This window comes from Rhinatrema bivittatum, chromosome 1, assembly GCF_901001135.1.
Source record: "Rhinatrema bivittatum chromosome 1, aRhiBiv1.1, whole genome shotgun sequence".
Taxonomy (NCBI): Eukaryota; Metazoa; Chordata; class Amphibia; order Gymnophiona; family Rhinatrematidae; genus Rhinatrema; species Rhinatrema bivittatum.
Window position 1 is genome coordinate 700,085,768 of NC_042615.1, and position 17,234 is coordinate 700,103,001.

The window sequence follows — 17,234 nt, forward strand, 5'->3', positions numbered from 1 at the left end:
CTGAGCTCCATGGTCTGCACTCTGCGGTCCAACTCCTCCTGAAATTCCGGGGAGGTGAAGGCTGAGGGAGGGTGACGAGGAGTCACCGGCTCTTCCTTGGTCCTCAGAGGTGGCACGTGCCCAGCACAGATATCAGTGGGGAACACCTAAGACTCCCAGGGACGTTGGAGGATGGGGCCTCCGATGGCTGAGGTCACTTTGGTGGCAGTGTGGCTGCCGCTGGTACCGTACCTGAACTACACGTCAACAGTGACCAGTGGCGATGCTTGCAAGATCTCCCACGGTGCTCAGCCCAGTCTTTCCCCATTGCCAAAGAGGTGGAGGATCCTTACGTCCAGGATACTGGTGAGATCATGGAGGATCGGTCACTTTCCCCGTGATCCTTCGAAGAGGTGGAGAGAGGAGTAGTGCGAGGGAGTGTATCGAAGGGCTCCCCTTGATGTCGATGACTCAGACGCGGATGGAGCAGACTTTGCGGGGCCGAAAAGTTTCTCCATCTTATCAAGGCACACACGACGCCTTTTTGGGGTCATCTGGTCACACAGTCGACATCCACAGACATCGTGCGAGGCCCCCAGGCAGAGGATACAAACCTCATGTGGATCTGTGAGGGACATGGTCCACGGGCACAGACGAAAGCCGGATGCCATAAAAGCTACCCAACGTGCGGTCGATGACCGGCAGTCACCGAGAGGCGAAATGCCGGGAATTGATCGCAAAGAAGAGAAAAAACAGTGACTTTAACCTACCACGCCAAGGAGGCACCGATCGTGAAGGGGGACCAGACAAGGGAACTGGGAAAAAACACTGTACTTTCAGCAAATAACAAGAAAAGTTGGAGCTCCACGAACCACGAGGTAACTGCACCGCGGAAAAGAAGAAACTGAAGGGGGACCTCGCGTGGACATGCAGATAATGGCATGCTGGGCATGCTCAGTGTGCAGGTCAAAGTTTCTAGAAATTTTGATAGAAGTCTTCCATGCCAGGCTCTATCAGATGATGTCATCCACAAGTGAGGACTACCATCCTGCTTGTCTTAGGAGAATCGTGCATTCTGCTCATAGCAAAATTAAATTCTGTGGTGCATACAGTATCTTATACTGTTAGGTCTGTTTCAGCAAAGAACAAGGGTTTAGCGCTATTAACTAGGAGCAAAAAACACGGCGTGTATTTTCTCTCTGTCAAATGCCCCATCCACCACTTGGGAGCTTCTAAAAGTGCAAACAGTTAGTTGTCAGAGGCACTGTAAGAAGAGATATGAAGGAAGAGATACACAGCACCCATAATCCATTTTCTCAGCTTCTAGTTAATTCTGCTAAAACCTCAGAAACCAAGCAAAGAGGCAGGTCACCTTACAAGTATCATGGCTATATGGCTGCTCTATCACAAATCCTCATGGTTATGAGATAGACCACAGCATGCCATGTCCTCACTTCCTGATCAGGTTCTGTTGATATCAGGCATTTTTTCAGTGAACTATAATGCATTTGATTTGTGAGTGCTTGGTTCATTTTGCTTTATTTTGTGGATTCTGGGTATAGGTATTGAAGTTTCTGGAATTTACTTTGAGTTTAGTTTCTTCTCTTTTGAATTTATGTTTTATCAATCATTCATCAAATACCACAATTCATTTACCTCTACATGCCATGCACCAAGCAATATTTCAAAATGTAAACAGCAAGCAGTAATACTCATCCTATACTAACTAAACATTATACTACAATACTCGAACTCCCTACAAGCAGCATTGTCAGAAAGTTATAAAATTACCTTACATATATGGAAATTGATCAATATTATTGGCTATGTCACAAATGACATTAACAAACACACACAAGAAACAGATCAGATTATAGATGGTGTGCTTTTGCGCAGTTTTGAACCTGGTTGTAATTAGAGATTTAGGTGAATTACAAAGGAGTAGTTTAAAGATTTATAAACTCAAAAGTAAAAATTGTAATTGATATTTTATGGGTATTTTTACATTATATGCAATTATGAAATATGTGGAAGGCTGTCATTTTAACAAAGGATGCTTTTTAGACGGGGAACATTTATTTCTCAAAAAGTGAACATCTGCTGCTTCCAGCAATGAGATTTTAATATGCAAATGCTAGGAATACAGTAATTAAAATATAAGTATCACCTCTGATCATTCATTTTCTTTTGATCTCTAACAGTTTAATTCAATGGTATTCACATCCTTGAGGGCTGCACATGGGCCAGATTGTCAGGATATCTCTAATGAATATGCATGAGATATATATGCCTACAACAGAGGCAGTATTCATGCAAATATCTCTCATGCATATTCATTAGGGATATCCTGAAATCCTGATCCATTTATGACCCTTGAGGACTGGAAGCAAATACCCAGTGGTCTAAGTCCATGTTTCTTGATAAAGATGTAAATAAACTACTACGGCCCTTGCGGAGACGCCATCACTGCTCAGCTGCAGGTTAGTAAGCTGTTCCCTCATAAATGCTGAAATTTCTCTGTAAGCCACTGGTCGTGGCTACTTGGCAGCAGCTCCTTTGAATATCCCTCCGCAAGGTGCCTGTTTCTCACCTTTGGCAATTCCCTTTACTGATTCTTTGGAACATATGGTAATTTTGTCTCAGTGTCCTCTGGGCCTCTCTCCCTCCCGACGCAGCCCATGTGGCAAAACACGGCCCGTGTCGGGGGACTGAACCTTTACTCTAAGTATCGTTGAATAAAAGGTGGAAACATTTGCCTTAAATCTTCATTTTTTTGATTAATTCACTACAAGGATCCGTGATCCTTCAGCGCTGTACCATTTTTACTTATGGTTAATCACCACTAACGTACACTGCTCATCGTCTCCACTTCCTATTGAATATTAAACTGTCATCTTAAACTCAGAGTTAAGGAAGAGCCAAAAAAAAAAAACCTAAACTGCAACTTACTTTGATTCATTGTCATTTTCTTGTAATCTGCTCAACAGAGCATTTGCCACCTGGATTCTACAGTAAGAAAGAGAGCAATGAAATCACACTGGTTACAGAAACTATTAGAACAATGCAAAAGCTACATTACTGCAACTCTAAAATTTAAAGCCTAAGCTCCAATTATTGATTTTGGATTTTTTCATAAAAAGCTGAAGGCACTTTTGTTCAGGAGGTGTTCTTTGGCATTGAGATGCTAGTTATTTTCTGCAGATATGTGCTCAGAGTCCAATGCTTTCAAGATGTTTAGCAAGTATTTGTTGTTTGTTCATTTTTTTGCATAATTGTTTTCCTGTAACCTGCTTAGCACGGCGGGTCTGATCTAGGTGGAAAGCGCAGTTGCTTACCTATAAATGATGTTCTCCTAGGACAGCAGGATGTTAATCCTCACATATGGGTGACATCATCCGATGCAGCCCGGCAAGGAAAACTTTTGTCAGAGTTTCTAGAAGCTTTGACCAGCGCACTGAGCATACCCAGCACGCTGCTATCTGCGCGTCCACGCAAGGTCTTCCTTCAGTCTCGTAATACAGATGAAAAATATGAGCAAAAAATGAAATAAACCGAAAGGAGAACCCAACTCCGTGGGGAGGCGGGTGGGATTCCTGAGTACTAACATCCTGCTGTCCTATGAGAACACCTCTTTCAATTCCCATCTGAGAACTCTTAAGAACAATTTTCTTAGCACTTCTGCTTGTAATTGTTCATCTGGAATATAGCTCAACAATTACAATGTTAAATGGCCTCCTGGACAGGGGAATGTCTACTGTGCAAGAAGCATGTGTGATGCTGTATACATCACTAGCATTACACACATATTCCATCACTGAACAGATGGTTTTGTTATAAAACAAGTTTTAATCTACTTACCTTTGCAATACCAATGTTTTGTTATGGCAGGAGGTTCTTGCTTTCTCTATTTCTCTTTCCAGCTCTTTAGCGCTATTGTAAGGAAAATGTGCAACAGAAATTTTAAAAAGTCACTCAACCAATATCTACAGAAAAAGAAATACATAAAGACACCAACCAAAAAAAAACATTTTGATAATCTTAAAAAGTAATCTTTTGAGCACCAAAGAGCTTGAAATCTGGAATGTGTGTAGCTGATGTATTTTTCTAATAGAAAAGGTGAATATTTCAGAGCTCTAGCCTTGGCAAAGAAAGCTGTTGTATAAGTAGCAAGTTCTGGGGAGGATAAATCCTGGGGAGTAATAGGCATTTCCCTGGAAAGTACTTGCATACCTGCCACTTGTGGAGCAAGGGATAGTAACCCCAGTCCTCCTGAAGTGGAAGCTTCAGAGGGTAGAGCTGAGGAAGCCACAAGCCATAGGGTTTGAGCATAATTAGCTTCTTCTGCAATGGAAGCCAGGTTCAGTGCCACCCCTTTGGCTACTTGACCCTCTAATGCAATCATTGCGAGGGGCCTCGCAATGATTGCATTAGAAGGAGAAGGCCCTGTGTCACCGTCGTATACCCGGACGAATGAGCCTGGGATATTGGAGACACATTGGGCACTGCAGGTCACACACCTATGGCCCCAGTTCATAGTACCAACAAAAGAAAGGAGAAGAGAGAACTGAACCCTGTCTGTACTTAACTTATACGAAGAGATGCTGCTTCAGAAGGATCCCTTGACTTGCTGGGGAGCCTCAGCTCTTCCATTTTTCTTTTTTTGGGAGGGGGAACATTTTCTCCACAGAAAGGTTGGGAGTGAGACTGGGGCTCTGCCTTGAGACTCCCTCTCTAACCTCTCCAGGCTGAACTAGGCCAGAACCCAAGAGCCGCCTACCTAGGGTGATCTACCAGGCCCAATGGAGAACCTGAGATTAGCACAGAGGGCTTGCTCAATTAGGAAGATAAAACCCCGGGAGGCTGGCTCAAGTAAGAAAATCAGCCCTGCACAGACTGCTTCTCCAGGAGCAGACTAGATAAACTGAACTAGATTAAGGCCTAACCTTAGGCCCTGGGAGACAAAATCCAAATACATCAGTCCTCACGTGCTCACTATCTGCTGGAGAGAGAGCCTACTGGCAAATGCCTGGCCAAGGATGATTAAAACTCACATGAAAAGTGTCTAATATCCTATATTCTATAGTATATTGAATTATTGGGGAAACAGAGAACTCCCATATGTCTGTGTGCTACTCAATCATAATTTTTTGTAAGCAACAATTTTTTTAAGGAGGAAATGGAATGTTTCATAAATCTTTAAAGCATTACTGGCTTGTAATGCTTTATGGTAGCTTTAATCATGAACTTTCCACCTCCAACCTTACATGATTTTTTGTGAATATTAAGGTGCGCATAAAACATTTAAATGTTTAACAACTGTGGTAACGTTAGAGTGCCAAACTTGTAATGATAACACCAACTTATATTAAGAGCAACTTTTATAAGTCGGTGTTATCATTACAAGTTTGGCACTCTAACGTTACCACAGTTGTTAAACATTTAAAAGTTTTTTTTTGTTTTTTTTTTATAATGGAAAGTTTATTGAACAGTTCAAACAGTAATACAACCATTACAATTGTGTATATTAACAACGGCAGTCTAAGCAGTTATAAAGACAATAAGGAAACAGTCATATACCATACAAAAGTGGCAGTTACGGATAAACTCCTCAAAAACCCAGAAAGTGTAGCCCACTGTACCTTTGAAATTAGACATGTATCGGACACGTATGTAACGCTACTGTCCATACCCCAGATGGAAAAGGCGAGAAGAAATATATGCAAGTATGTTGGGAGCTAGAAATCGTACCCGATCCCAGCAGTGTAGGAGCGTCCCCCATCAGGAAAACCCACGCACCGAAATCTCAGGAATGTATATACTGCGTGGATAGAAAGAAAAGAGATAACCATAAGACAGGAAATTGGCATAAAAAATTTTATAGACACCTCTGGGGAACCAAAGTCATCAGTGAGGGACATGGGACCCAGCCGTTGCCAACATTGTCTCCCTCCAGGTAAGATACGGTTGCCATAACCTGTGAAACCGGGGGAGCTGGCCCCGCTTTTGAGCTGTAATCTTATACAGGGAACCCATAGCGTCGAGTTTCCGATAAAGAACTTCCCTATCGGGGACTCTATCCTGCTTCCAGGAGGCCGCCAGGGTACATCGCGCTGCTACACAATATTGATTAATTAACAGACACTCATATTTGGAACCATCAACCGACATATTGAGCAATCCCTGAACAGGGGTTAAAGTGATCCGTTGGTGCAAAGTATAGAAAATGGTATCCATAACATCCTTCCACAGTCTCTGAACATGAACACACTCCCACCATAAATGGATAAAAGTTCCTATGGAGCCACACCCCTTCCAACATTGGGCATCAGAACTAAGACCTGCTTTATGCAATCTATGAGGTGTCAGGTGCCATCGAAAGAGTACCTTGTATCCGTTTTCTGTAAGGGAGGTAGCCACGGAACTACGTTTAGTATTGGAAAATATCTGATCCCACTCCTCAGGTTCCAATGACCGTCCGAGCTCCGCCTCCCACTTGTGGGCATATGCGGGTTTCCCTGGCAATGCGCCCTGTAATACCATATAGAGCTTGGACAGTCCCCCCTTGATACGGTCAGCTAGGTCACACCAACCCTCAAATTGGGACTTGCCCCGTCGAAGGTCCCCCAATATGTGTTCCTTAGTCATGAAGTGCCGAATTTGGTGATAATAATATAGTGTAGAATGCGGGATAGAGTATAGCTCCTGGAGGTGTGAGAAAGACAGGACACCTTCACCTTCACATAACTGCCCCATAGTGTGCAGACCCCTCTCCCTCCAGTAACGAGCAGAAGTCGATTCCCAACCTGGAGAGAATCGAGTATGATAGTATAAATGAGTGTGGCAAGAATATTGTCTGCGCCCTATGATAAGATGTTTCCACTTTCCCCAACATTGAAGGGTCGTTTGTAGAGGGTCAGTAATGCTGCCCCTTATCTTCAAGGTCGATCTAGGTTGCCAAAGAAGGGCCTGTAGGGGTATGTCGCCCATTAGGGATTGCTCAATATCCACCCATCCGGGCCTCTCAGCTTTTTTATACCAAGACAGAATGCAACCAAGTTGAGCAGCAGCATGATACCACTGTAGATTGGGGACCCCCATCCCTCCCCTCAATTTATGTCGATACAATGTCGCCCGTGCTACTCGAGGTGGCCGCCGTTTCCAGAGAAAAGCAAAAAAACGTCTCTGCCAACGTTTTAGTAGAGCTGTCGGGACGGGAATAGGTAAGGACTGAAATAGATAATTAAATTTGGGTAGAATGGACATCTTCAAAATAGCTATACGGCCAGTCCAGGTAACTGGTAGGCCATCCCAGATATCTAAATCTCGAAACACTTTAGCTACCAATGGGGAATAATTCAAGCGAAACAAGTCCGCCAGTTTAGGTCCTAAAAAGATTCCTAGATATTTGATTTTGGCACCCGCCCACTTAAAAGGAAAAGATTGTTGTAACTGAGCCACCTGGTCCAGGGGCATAGTAACATTCAACACCTCCGATTTAGCAAGGTTTAGTCGAAAACCGGAAACCAAACTAAATTCCCGAAGAAGGGCCACCACCCCATGTAATGATTGTGCCGGCTGGGATAAGGTAAATAAAATGTCGTCCGCAAAGAGAGACAATTTATGATCCATCGCTCCCACTCGGACTCCCATAATAGTCCCCGCTGCCCGCACTTTAGTGGTGAAGGGCTCTAGAAACAATGCGAATAATAAAGGGGATAACGGACAACCCTGTCTCGTTCCTCTTTCGATTGGAAAAGGGTCCGAATATACCCCATTAATTTTAACTCTGGCTCTTGGCCTATCATAGAGTTTAAGGAGCCAATTAAGAAATTTGGGGCCAAAATTCATTCTCTTCAATGTTTTAAACAAAAATTGCCAATGGACCATGTCGAATGCTTTTTCAGCATCGACCGCCAACAAAACCGCTGGAGTCCCAGTCCGAGTGACTTGCCAAATGAGATCCACAATTTTCCTGACATTATCTGCCGCTTTCCGCCCGGGAATAAAGCCAGCCTGATCCCGGTGAACCAACTTATTCATGACTGAATTGAGGCGATTGGCTAAAATTTTTGCAAGTATTTTTAAATCTATGTTGATCAACGAGATTGGGCGATACGACCCGCAATCCACAGGATCCCTCCCAGGTTTGGCCAAGATGGTAATACCCGCGACATTCGCCTCAGAGGGTAGTACTGCCTCCCCTTGCAGTGCATTAAAAGCTTCCAGTAAATATGGGGTAATCTGAGAGACAAACTTTTTATAAAAAGAACCAGTATAGCCGTCCAACCCCGGGGCCTTATTAGGTTTAAGGTCCTTGATAGCAGATAATATTTCCATGGGTGTTATAAGACTTTCGAACCTCAGCCTCTCAGCCTCAGAAAGAGTCGGAAGGTCGGTGTCTGCCAGGTAAGCATCAATATTATCATCTACAATTAGAGAATCCGCAGAATAGAGGGTACCATAAAATTGTTGAAATCGATATTGGATAGCTTCAGCAGAATCCAATAAGGAACCATCTAACGCTTTAATGCGCGTGATTTGACATTGAGCAACTTGGCGTTTTAATTTCCGAGCCAGCAGACATCCCGCTTTATTACCCCACTCAAAGTGTTCCTGACGTACCAATAGCAACTGGTGCGCTATGTCTCCAGCTCGCAACAAAGCTAAATCGTTACGAGCTTGTTGAAGGGAAGCATATACCTTAGTGGATAAGGTGGCTTTATGTTGTTTTTCGAGGCTTGCAATCTTAGACAATAACGCATCAATTTTTTCGCCCTTCACCTTCTTCTGATAGGAGGCTTGTGATATTAATCGGCCACACAGCACCACTTTTAAACAGTCCCACAATACCGGCGGTGAATGAGAATGTGGAGAATTAAATTGCTGATAATCTGCTATGGCAACCTTTAAGGTTTGACAAAACGATTCATCATCAAGCAGGGTGTCATTCAGGCGCCAAAAGCGGAGGCCTGCCTTTTTATTGTGTATATGCAATGTAAAACCAATAGGTGCATGGTCGGACCAAGTGATAGGGCCTATCTTTGGATGTGCAGCCTGCAGACACAATACTTTATCTATTAGGAAGTAATCTATACGAGAATACGTATTATGGGGATGGGAATAAAAAGTATAATCCCGCTCATTAATACTGCGGTGCCTCCAGATGTCTATTAAATCCCTATCTCGAAGGAACTTTCGAAGGGATTTACGATCGTACGATGTTCCTCTGCCCCCTCCCGCTGAATTATCTACATGCGGTTGTAATGTGAGATTGAAGTCACCCCCTAGGATGAGGTGTCCAGGGGCTAGAGTATCCAAAACCTCACCGGTCTGAACTAGAAAAGCGTGTTGGCTGGTATTAGGAGCATAGATATTGAAAAAAGTGTATGTGGTCTTCTCTACCAACAATTGTAGAACCAAATATCGCCCCAAAGGATCAACCACCGTCTTAGTAACTGTGCCCTGGATATCTTTGTGAAGTAAAATACTCACTCCAGAGTATTTCGCAGATTTAGAGGCAGCAGCATGAAACTGATGTGGATATTGAGCCCAAGATAGTAAGCGCTCATGTCGTTTCTTAAGGTGAGTTTCTTGAAGAAACAAGATATCAGCCCCAAGCCTCTGCACATCATTGCGGAAAATCCGCCTCTTATAGGGGTTATTCAGCCCTTTAACATTGAGGGACCATATGGTTAGTTTCGCCATGATTGAAAAAAAGAAAGAGAGAAACAACGGCGCCACTCATCCATTTCCCCGAAAGGACACGAACTAGGTACCTGCTCCCAGCACAAAATCCCACATGCTTCCCGGGGGTATCCTGTTGGACGAACCTAGCATAAGAATGATGCAGTGGACAGAAAACTAATAGAACAGTAACTCCCAAAAGCCCGGTATACACATGCAACTGGAACTGTGTCATACTTTCTGTTCCCTCTTGCCCTCTCCCCCCCATTCCCCCCCTCCCCCCCAAGTCCCAATGCACTCCACAGACCAGTGCCCAAGCCACTCCTGTGTAGGCTAAGAAGGACATTATCAGCTGCAGAGCCCTCCCCTACCCCCTCCCGAGCCTCCATCATTTCCAAACAACCTGGTGATATACGTATAACCAGCAACCAAAGAAACAAGAAATGGTAATAAACTCAGTCTCAAAATATGAGATAGTCTCACGTCCCGCAACATGAGTCTGTCCAAGTATGGAAACTCTGGAACTGGGACAGATCGCTCATCCTGCCCCCTGATCCGGTGCAGGAACTCGTTCTCCTGATTGTCTCCGCAGGCGTTTGCCGCCATGGCGCACGCGTTGCCATCGTGGTGTTTCCAACACGGATTCCGAGGGTTTCTTCGCTGGGGCAGTATGCTGCACCTGGTGACCGGCGGCTTTGAGTACTGCCACTGCTCCTTCCACTGTTTCCGTTTTCGTCGTCGAGCCATCTATGGTGATTGCAATTCCAAAGGGAAACAGCCAACGATACCGGAGACCTTCCTTGCGCAGCACTGCTGTGACTTCCTTAAATTCCATCTGTTTCTTGAGAGTCATGGGGGACAGGTCGGCGTATATTTGTATGTTATTATTCTCCCACGCCCAGGAATTGCGTTTTCTAGCAATTTGGAAGATGCTGTCTTTAGTAGTGTATTTAGTGAAGCAAACAATTATGTCCCTAGGCTTTCCAGGTAGTTTTTGGCCCAAGGAGCGGTGAGCCCGGTCCAATTCAATTGTATCTGCTGGTAACTCTGCAGTCCCGCCGCCATCTTGAGCAGATAAAAAGGAGCAAAATCTCTGAATCGTGGCCCCACAGTCAGCGTACTTCTCATCCTCGGGGATACCTCGAAACCGCAGATTATGACGCCTCCCACGATTGTCAAGATCTTCTAGTTTGGCAGCAAGTGCGGTATAATCCGCCTGAGTTTGAATTGAACTGTGGTGTAGCTCCTTAAGTTTAATAGCATGCCCCTCCAGTCTCACATCGCAGTCATCCGTACGCCGCCCGATCTCTGCCATCTCCTCCCGAATCTCTGTCATGGCCTGTTGCAGTTCTTGCTTATATTCTTTAATTTCTCGGTGCAGATCCCCGAACCAGCAGCGGAATTCCTCCCGGGTGGGGTGAGTAGATGGTGCCGCGACTTTCTCGCCCGGGTCCCGCTCCTCACCAAAATGGCGCTTACCCGTGTCCGGGGCTTCTAACACTGCACCAGGCCCGCCGTCGGGATCATCATCGGGAACGTAGGCAAACTGCTTCAAATCTGGCCCCTTTTTTTTCTGAGCCATCCTCAAGGCTGCAGAGACGGATCGCTGCTAAGTTTAATCAAGTTCACCAGGTTGAACGCTGCGAAAAAGCTGCAAAACGGCTCGGGGTGAGCGGGAGCTCGAGGTCATGCGGCCATCTTGCTCTGCAGCGAGAGCGCCCCCTCAAACATTTAAAAGTTTTATGCGCACCTTAATATTCACAAAAAATCATGTAAGGTTGGAGGTGGAAAGTTCATGATTAAAGCTACCATAAAGCATTACAAGCCAGTAATGCTTTAAAGATTTATGAAACATTCCATTTCCTCCTTAAAAAATTGTTGCTTACAAAAAATTATGATTATGAGTAGCACTCAGACATATGGGAGTTCTCAGTTTCCCCAATAATTCAATATACCATAGAATATAGGATATTAGACACTTTTCATGTGAGTTTGAATTGCTATTGATATATTAAGTGTCTTTCAGTAAGTTCCTTGCGGTGCATAGTTTCTTTGGCCAAGGATGATGACACAAGGGGGAGATGTGTTCTCTATCTCCATCAGTTGGCAGGTGGGAAATCTCACTTTTAAAGGCTGGTCTAGTAGTAGGATAAGGAATAGATAATTAAATAATTGTAAACCTTCCTGAAGAAAAAATTTGCATGACTGGGTTTGGGTATCCTGTCCTACATAAGGTCCAAATGTTTTTGCATTTGGTCTTCATCATTAAAGTTAGTAAGAATTCATCATGCCACAATCAAAAGGAATTTCAAGGGACCTATCAAAAGGAGTGGTCGATATTTGTCTAGACAGGGTTACAAGACCATTTCTAAACCTTTGGGGCCTCCATCCATTTTCTGTTAAATGGAAAAATTGAAGACTACACCGATTATACCCAGAAGTAATTATCCTACCAAGATCACCCCAAAAACAAACCAGAAAATCATCCACAAAGTCACAAACAACCCCAGATTAACATCTAAAGATCTGCAGATGTTTCTTGCTGTGTCTGATGTGAAGGTTCATATATCAACCATCAGAAAAAAAAAACTGAATAGGAATGCTGTTCATAGAATCATAGCCAAGGAAAAAAACCATTGCTGCCCACCTCAGGTTCACCAAAGAGCATCTGAATGACCCACAAGACTTCTAGAATAATGTTTTCTGAACAGATGTATCAAAAATTGAACTTTTCAATCACAACAACAAATGTTTTGTTGGAAGATAACCAAATACTACCTCTATCATGATTGTCAAGCATATATGGTATGAAGCTGCTTTGCTGCATCAAGAACTGAGCAGGTTGCCATCATCAATGGAACCATGAATTCTGCTTATATCAGAAAATTCCAGAGGAGAATGTTAGGCTATCCATCCATGAGCTGGAAGTGTGTCATGCAGCAAGTAAATGACCCTAAATATTCAAGTGAATCTACTACAAAATGGCTGAGGAAGAGATTTTATGTTTTGGACTATCCATGTCAAGAGTCCTGATCTAAACCCTATAGAAATGTTGTGGTAAGACATGAAGCAAGCTAGCTCTCAAAAGTCAGAGATCTGGCAGGCCAGTCTTGGAATGAGTTTAGAGTTAAAAAAAATCTCTAATATGGACTCTTCTTTGAACAGGATTCAAGAACGGATGGTGTTGATGGAAATCAAAGTTAAGAGCCAGTTTGAGCTTATCAAGGGGCTACAATCTCAGTTTGAGGGGATTTCTGAGTTTAATGCTATTGTTGCACAAGACTTTTTATTCATCATAAGATGGAGTTTGTGAAAATAGAGCATAGCAACTTAAGAGTTAGTTTCCCTCAAATTCTGTATATTGCCCCAAGAAAAATATTGAAAAAATAACAGATTTTGCATATACTAATGGACATGGATCCTCCAATAAATATCATATTTTCCCTTTAAAAAGCATGAAGATGTTGCTGCTACCATACAGGCCGTTTCAGTAAAGCCTGCTCTCCTGGCATGCGCAGGGGCCACTCGCCTGTGCGTGCGATGCAGTATTTAAATTAGGTCCGGCAGTAGAAACGGGCAAAAGGAGGCGCTAGGGACACTAGTGCGTCCCTAGCACCTCCTTTTGGCCCAGAGCAGCGGCTGTCAGTGGGTTTGACAGCCGACGCTCAGTTTTGCCGGCGTCGGTTCTCGAGCCCACTGACAGCTACAGGCTCGGAAACCGGATGCCAGCAAAATTGAGCGTCCAGTTTTCGACCTGACAGCCGCCGGCCGACTTCAAATTTTTTTTTCTTTTTACCCTTTGGGACCTCCGACTTAATATCGCCATGATATTAAGTCAGAGGGTGCACAGAAAAGCAGTTTTTACTGCTTTTCTGTGCACTTTCCTGGTACCCAAAGAAATTAGCGCCTACCTTTGGGTAGGCGCTAATTTCTGAAAGTAAAATGTGCGGCTTGGCTGCACATTTTACTTACTGAATCGCGCGGGCATACCTAATAGGGCCATCAACATGCATTTGCATGTTGAGGGCGCTATTAGATTCGGCGGGTTGGATGCATGTTTTCCACTCCTTACTGAATAAGCGGTAAGGGAAAACACGCGTCCAATGACAGGTCAACAGTGCGCTCCGTCAGAGCACACTGTACTGTATTGGCCTGATAGAGAATAATTCTCTAGTTTCCATGGACAGTTTGAACTTGATTGCCTTCTTAGAGGCCTCCAGTGAAGATGTTTCTAAATAGGCTACTCTACTGATTTCATTTGTCTTTGAGTTTGGTGGACTCATTTATGGGTTGTTTCGATATAAAGATGCTTTGTTTAAGGGTCAGCAAGTATGGGATTTTCCCGACCTATGCAAGCAAACTCAGAACAGAAGAAAATCTTTCCTCCAGCTGCATCAGATTAGGAGGATTTCTGGGGTGATTTCCTCCAGAGATATCCTTCTAAATGTTTGATTAAAATTTCTAGTGCCAAGGAATCTTTTCTATGACCCTAAACAGCTGCATGTTTTTCTGGATAACAGCTTGATCTCTAGTTCTGTGCCATCTTCTGGGATAGAGGGTGCTTGATGCAATATTGTACATATGGTGCTTTCCATTCGCCCATTCTATGTTTTTTTTCATTTTTTTTCTTTGCTGAATGTATTCTCCCTTTGTTTCTGTGTGATCCCCTCCATTGTATTTTTGAGAGCTTATAGTGAGTGAGCAGATATTTTTTTCTGTAATTAAGGTTGCTTTGGACTTATTTCTGCATGTTACATTCTGTTTTCTGGACACGTTTTTCTTTTTTTTTTTTTTATGTAGAAATATTTAAAAAAAAAAAAAAAAGTCAGAGTTGACAAAGTTCTATATGGAAGAAATAGGCCAAAATCTTTCAAGATTATCTATTAAAGAAAACATTTAGTTGGCATTATTGCTGTTCAAGAAGGTGCCACCAGTTATTAAATAACTGGTTCACATACTTTTTCCAGAGATACTTATTGTTAAATAAAAGCAAGTTTGCTTACCGTAAAAGTGTTTTCCATAGATAGCAGGATGAATTAAGCCATGCTGTCTGGGTGACGTCATCTGATAGCACACACAGAGTTCTCTCCCCAAGTATTCAGAGCTTTGCTCTGCTGCACCTGCGTGGCAGTTCTCATGCGAATGCATGGTCAGTTACTCCTCAGACAATGATTAAGCATTAGGCAAGTGCTATGCAGGTTGTGAAGTAAAAGGGCTGTCCAGGGAGGAAGGCGGGTTCGCATGGCTAATTCATCCTACTATCTACGGAAATCAGTTTACGCTAAGCAAACTTGCTTTCTTCCATCAAAAAGCAGGCTGAATTAGCCATGCTGTCTGGGGAGTTCCAAGATTAGGATTGCAAACTGTACTGAATACAGTAGAACTATAGCTTAATCTATTATTTTTACTTATTTATTTTTACAACACAGCTCCCCATGCATAGACCTTTTACTTAAGTACACTACTCTTTACCACTGTACATATGTTCCTTAGTTTATTCCCTGTTACAGTTTAGCCTGTTTATGAACGTCCCCAAAACATTTTCCTGTTAACTTGTTTTAATGTATTTCACCCATGAGGTGATTGTTTAGTTCCATGTAAACCGGTGCGATATGTATTGTATACAGGATCACCGGTATATAAGAAATTAAAAATAAATAAATAAATACTCAAGACCACTTGTCCGCTGCACTGTCCAAAACAGCAAGCTGGTCCAGGCAATAATGGAAAGTGAATGTGTTTAATGAGGACCATGTGGCTGCCATGCAAATTCCTTTGACAAAACATTGTGCAGGTGTGCAACCGAGGAGGCTGTGGCCCTCACTTGGTATGCTTTAATTGAGCCGGTCAAGGAAGACTGTGTTGCAAGGTAGCAGTGCTGAATGCAGCAGGAGATCCAATTACATAGTGTCCCTTTTGGTTACTGCCACTCCCAAGGCTTTCAGATTATAGGAGACAAACAGTTGTGACAATTTCCTATGGCTTTGAGTTTGCTGTTTATAGTAAGCCAACGCCCTTTTGCAATCCAGGAGTATGCAAGTCTTTCCCTTTTATTCTTGTGGGGTTTCGGGAAAAAGGTGAGAAGTGCAATGACTTGGTTGATACAATCTTGGGCAGAAATTTTGGATGTGTTCGAAGAACTACCTTATCATGGAAGAAATGTAGATATGTACCTCACTCACTTTTCTCGTTGAGGTGGCTGCTACTAGAAATAGCACTTTCCAGGTTAGAAGCTTTAATGGAACTGATTATGCAGGTTTGAAGGGATCCTTCAAAGATGTCAACACCACGTTTATGTCCCACAGGACGGGCAGTTTTTGAAGAGGAGGCCTGAGATGAAGTCCCTTCATAAATCGAGATATGAAGAGGTGAACCGCGATGGAAGAATATGCATTTTTATCAAGGTAGGCTGCAATTGCACAGATGTACTCTGACAGAGGATGTTGCTAGTCCAGTCCTGATCAAATGAAGCAAGTAGGTAAATAATTCTTTCGGCAAAGATTTTAAAGGGTCAATAGAGTGAAGGGTATACCATCTCATGTACCGTTTCCATTTGAATGAGTAGTTGTGACAAGTTGATGGTTTTCTGAAAGCTATGAGCATCTCCTGAATTGGGACAGGAAGGGCTAGTTTCTTCAAAATGTTGCATTCAACATCCATGCTGATGACACAAAGTCTGCAAAGAAAGAAGGAGTGACCCCCTTCCTGAATCAGAAGTTATGGATCATGAGCCAGAGACCTTGAACTCTGTATTGAATATTGCACGAGAAAAGCATTCCAAGGCAGTCTTGGCCATACCGGAGCTATGAGAATCATCTAGGCTCTATCCTGAATCAACTTTTGAACTGTTCGAGAAATAAGAGGAATTGGTGGAAAAGTCTGCAAAAGTTCAGCTGCCCATGAGATCAGGAAAGCATCCAGAGCTTCTCTGTGTTGACTGGGCCGAAGGGAACAAGACCTCTGCAACTTCCTGTTGTGCTCTGTTGCAAAAAGGTCTCTCTCAGTCAGGCCCCAATCAAGGAAGAGATTGTCGACTATCGTCTAATTCAGGGACCACTCATGCAGATGAACCACTCTGCTTAGTCGGTCTAGCACATTTGCCAGACCCAGCAGCTATATTGCTTGAAGGGAAATAGCCATCGACTAGTCTAACTCCCAAATTAAGATACTTTTCCAGCACAGCATTCACGAACCGGACCTTCCTTGCTCATTTATGTAAAACATAGCTACCTGGTTGTCAGTGTGAATCATTAATGATTTGTTCCGAAGCAGGTGGCTGAAAGTGATGAGTGTGTTTGATGGCTCTGAGTTCCACTAAGTTAATTTGGAAGGTACTCTCCTCCAGCAACCACAGACTCTGTGTCTTCTACTGAGCAGATGTGTTCCCCATCCCTGGGCGGATGCATCGGGAGTTAAAATTAACTGATAAGGAGGTGCCCCTTCAGCCAGGACACTTGATTCTAGCCACCATGCTATGTCCTTCTTCAAGGTTGTTGTTATGGACAATCTGATCGTCAACGGGTGAAGATATTGCGACCATTGACTCTTGAGATCCCACTGAAGCCTTCTCA

General features: G+C 43.4%; 1 protein-coding gene across 4 annotated transcripts in view; it reads right to left on the reverse strand.

The window, feature by feature from the left end:
• CENPH (centromere protein H) overlaps window positions 1-17,234 on the reverse strand; it is a 131,334-nt gene that overhangs the window by 65,411 nt on the left and 48,689 nt on the right. For 3 of the 4 annotated variants that reach the window (XM_029575761.1, XM_029575747.1, XM_029575767.1), the window contains 2 exons: window positions 3,838-3,909; window positions 2,929-2,985 (listed from right to left, as the gene is read on the reverse strand). In XM_029575761.1, the coding sequence (XP_029431621.1) occupies window positions 2,929-2,985; window positions 3,838-3,909 (129 nt within the window). The remainder of the gene's footprint in view (window positions 1-2,928; window positions 2,986-3,837; window positions 3,910-17,234) is intronic. The other variant, XM_029575755.1, reaches the window with a different exon arrangement.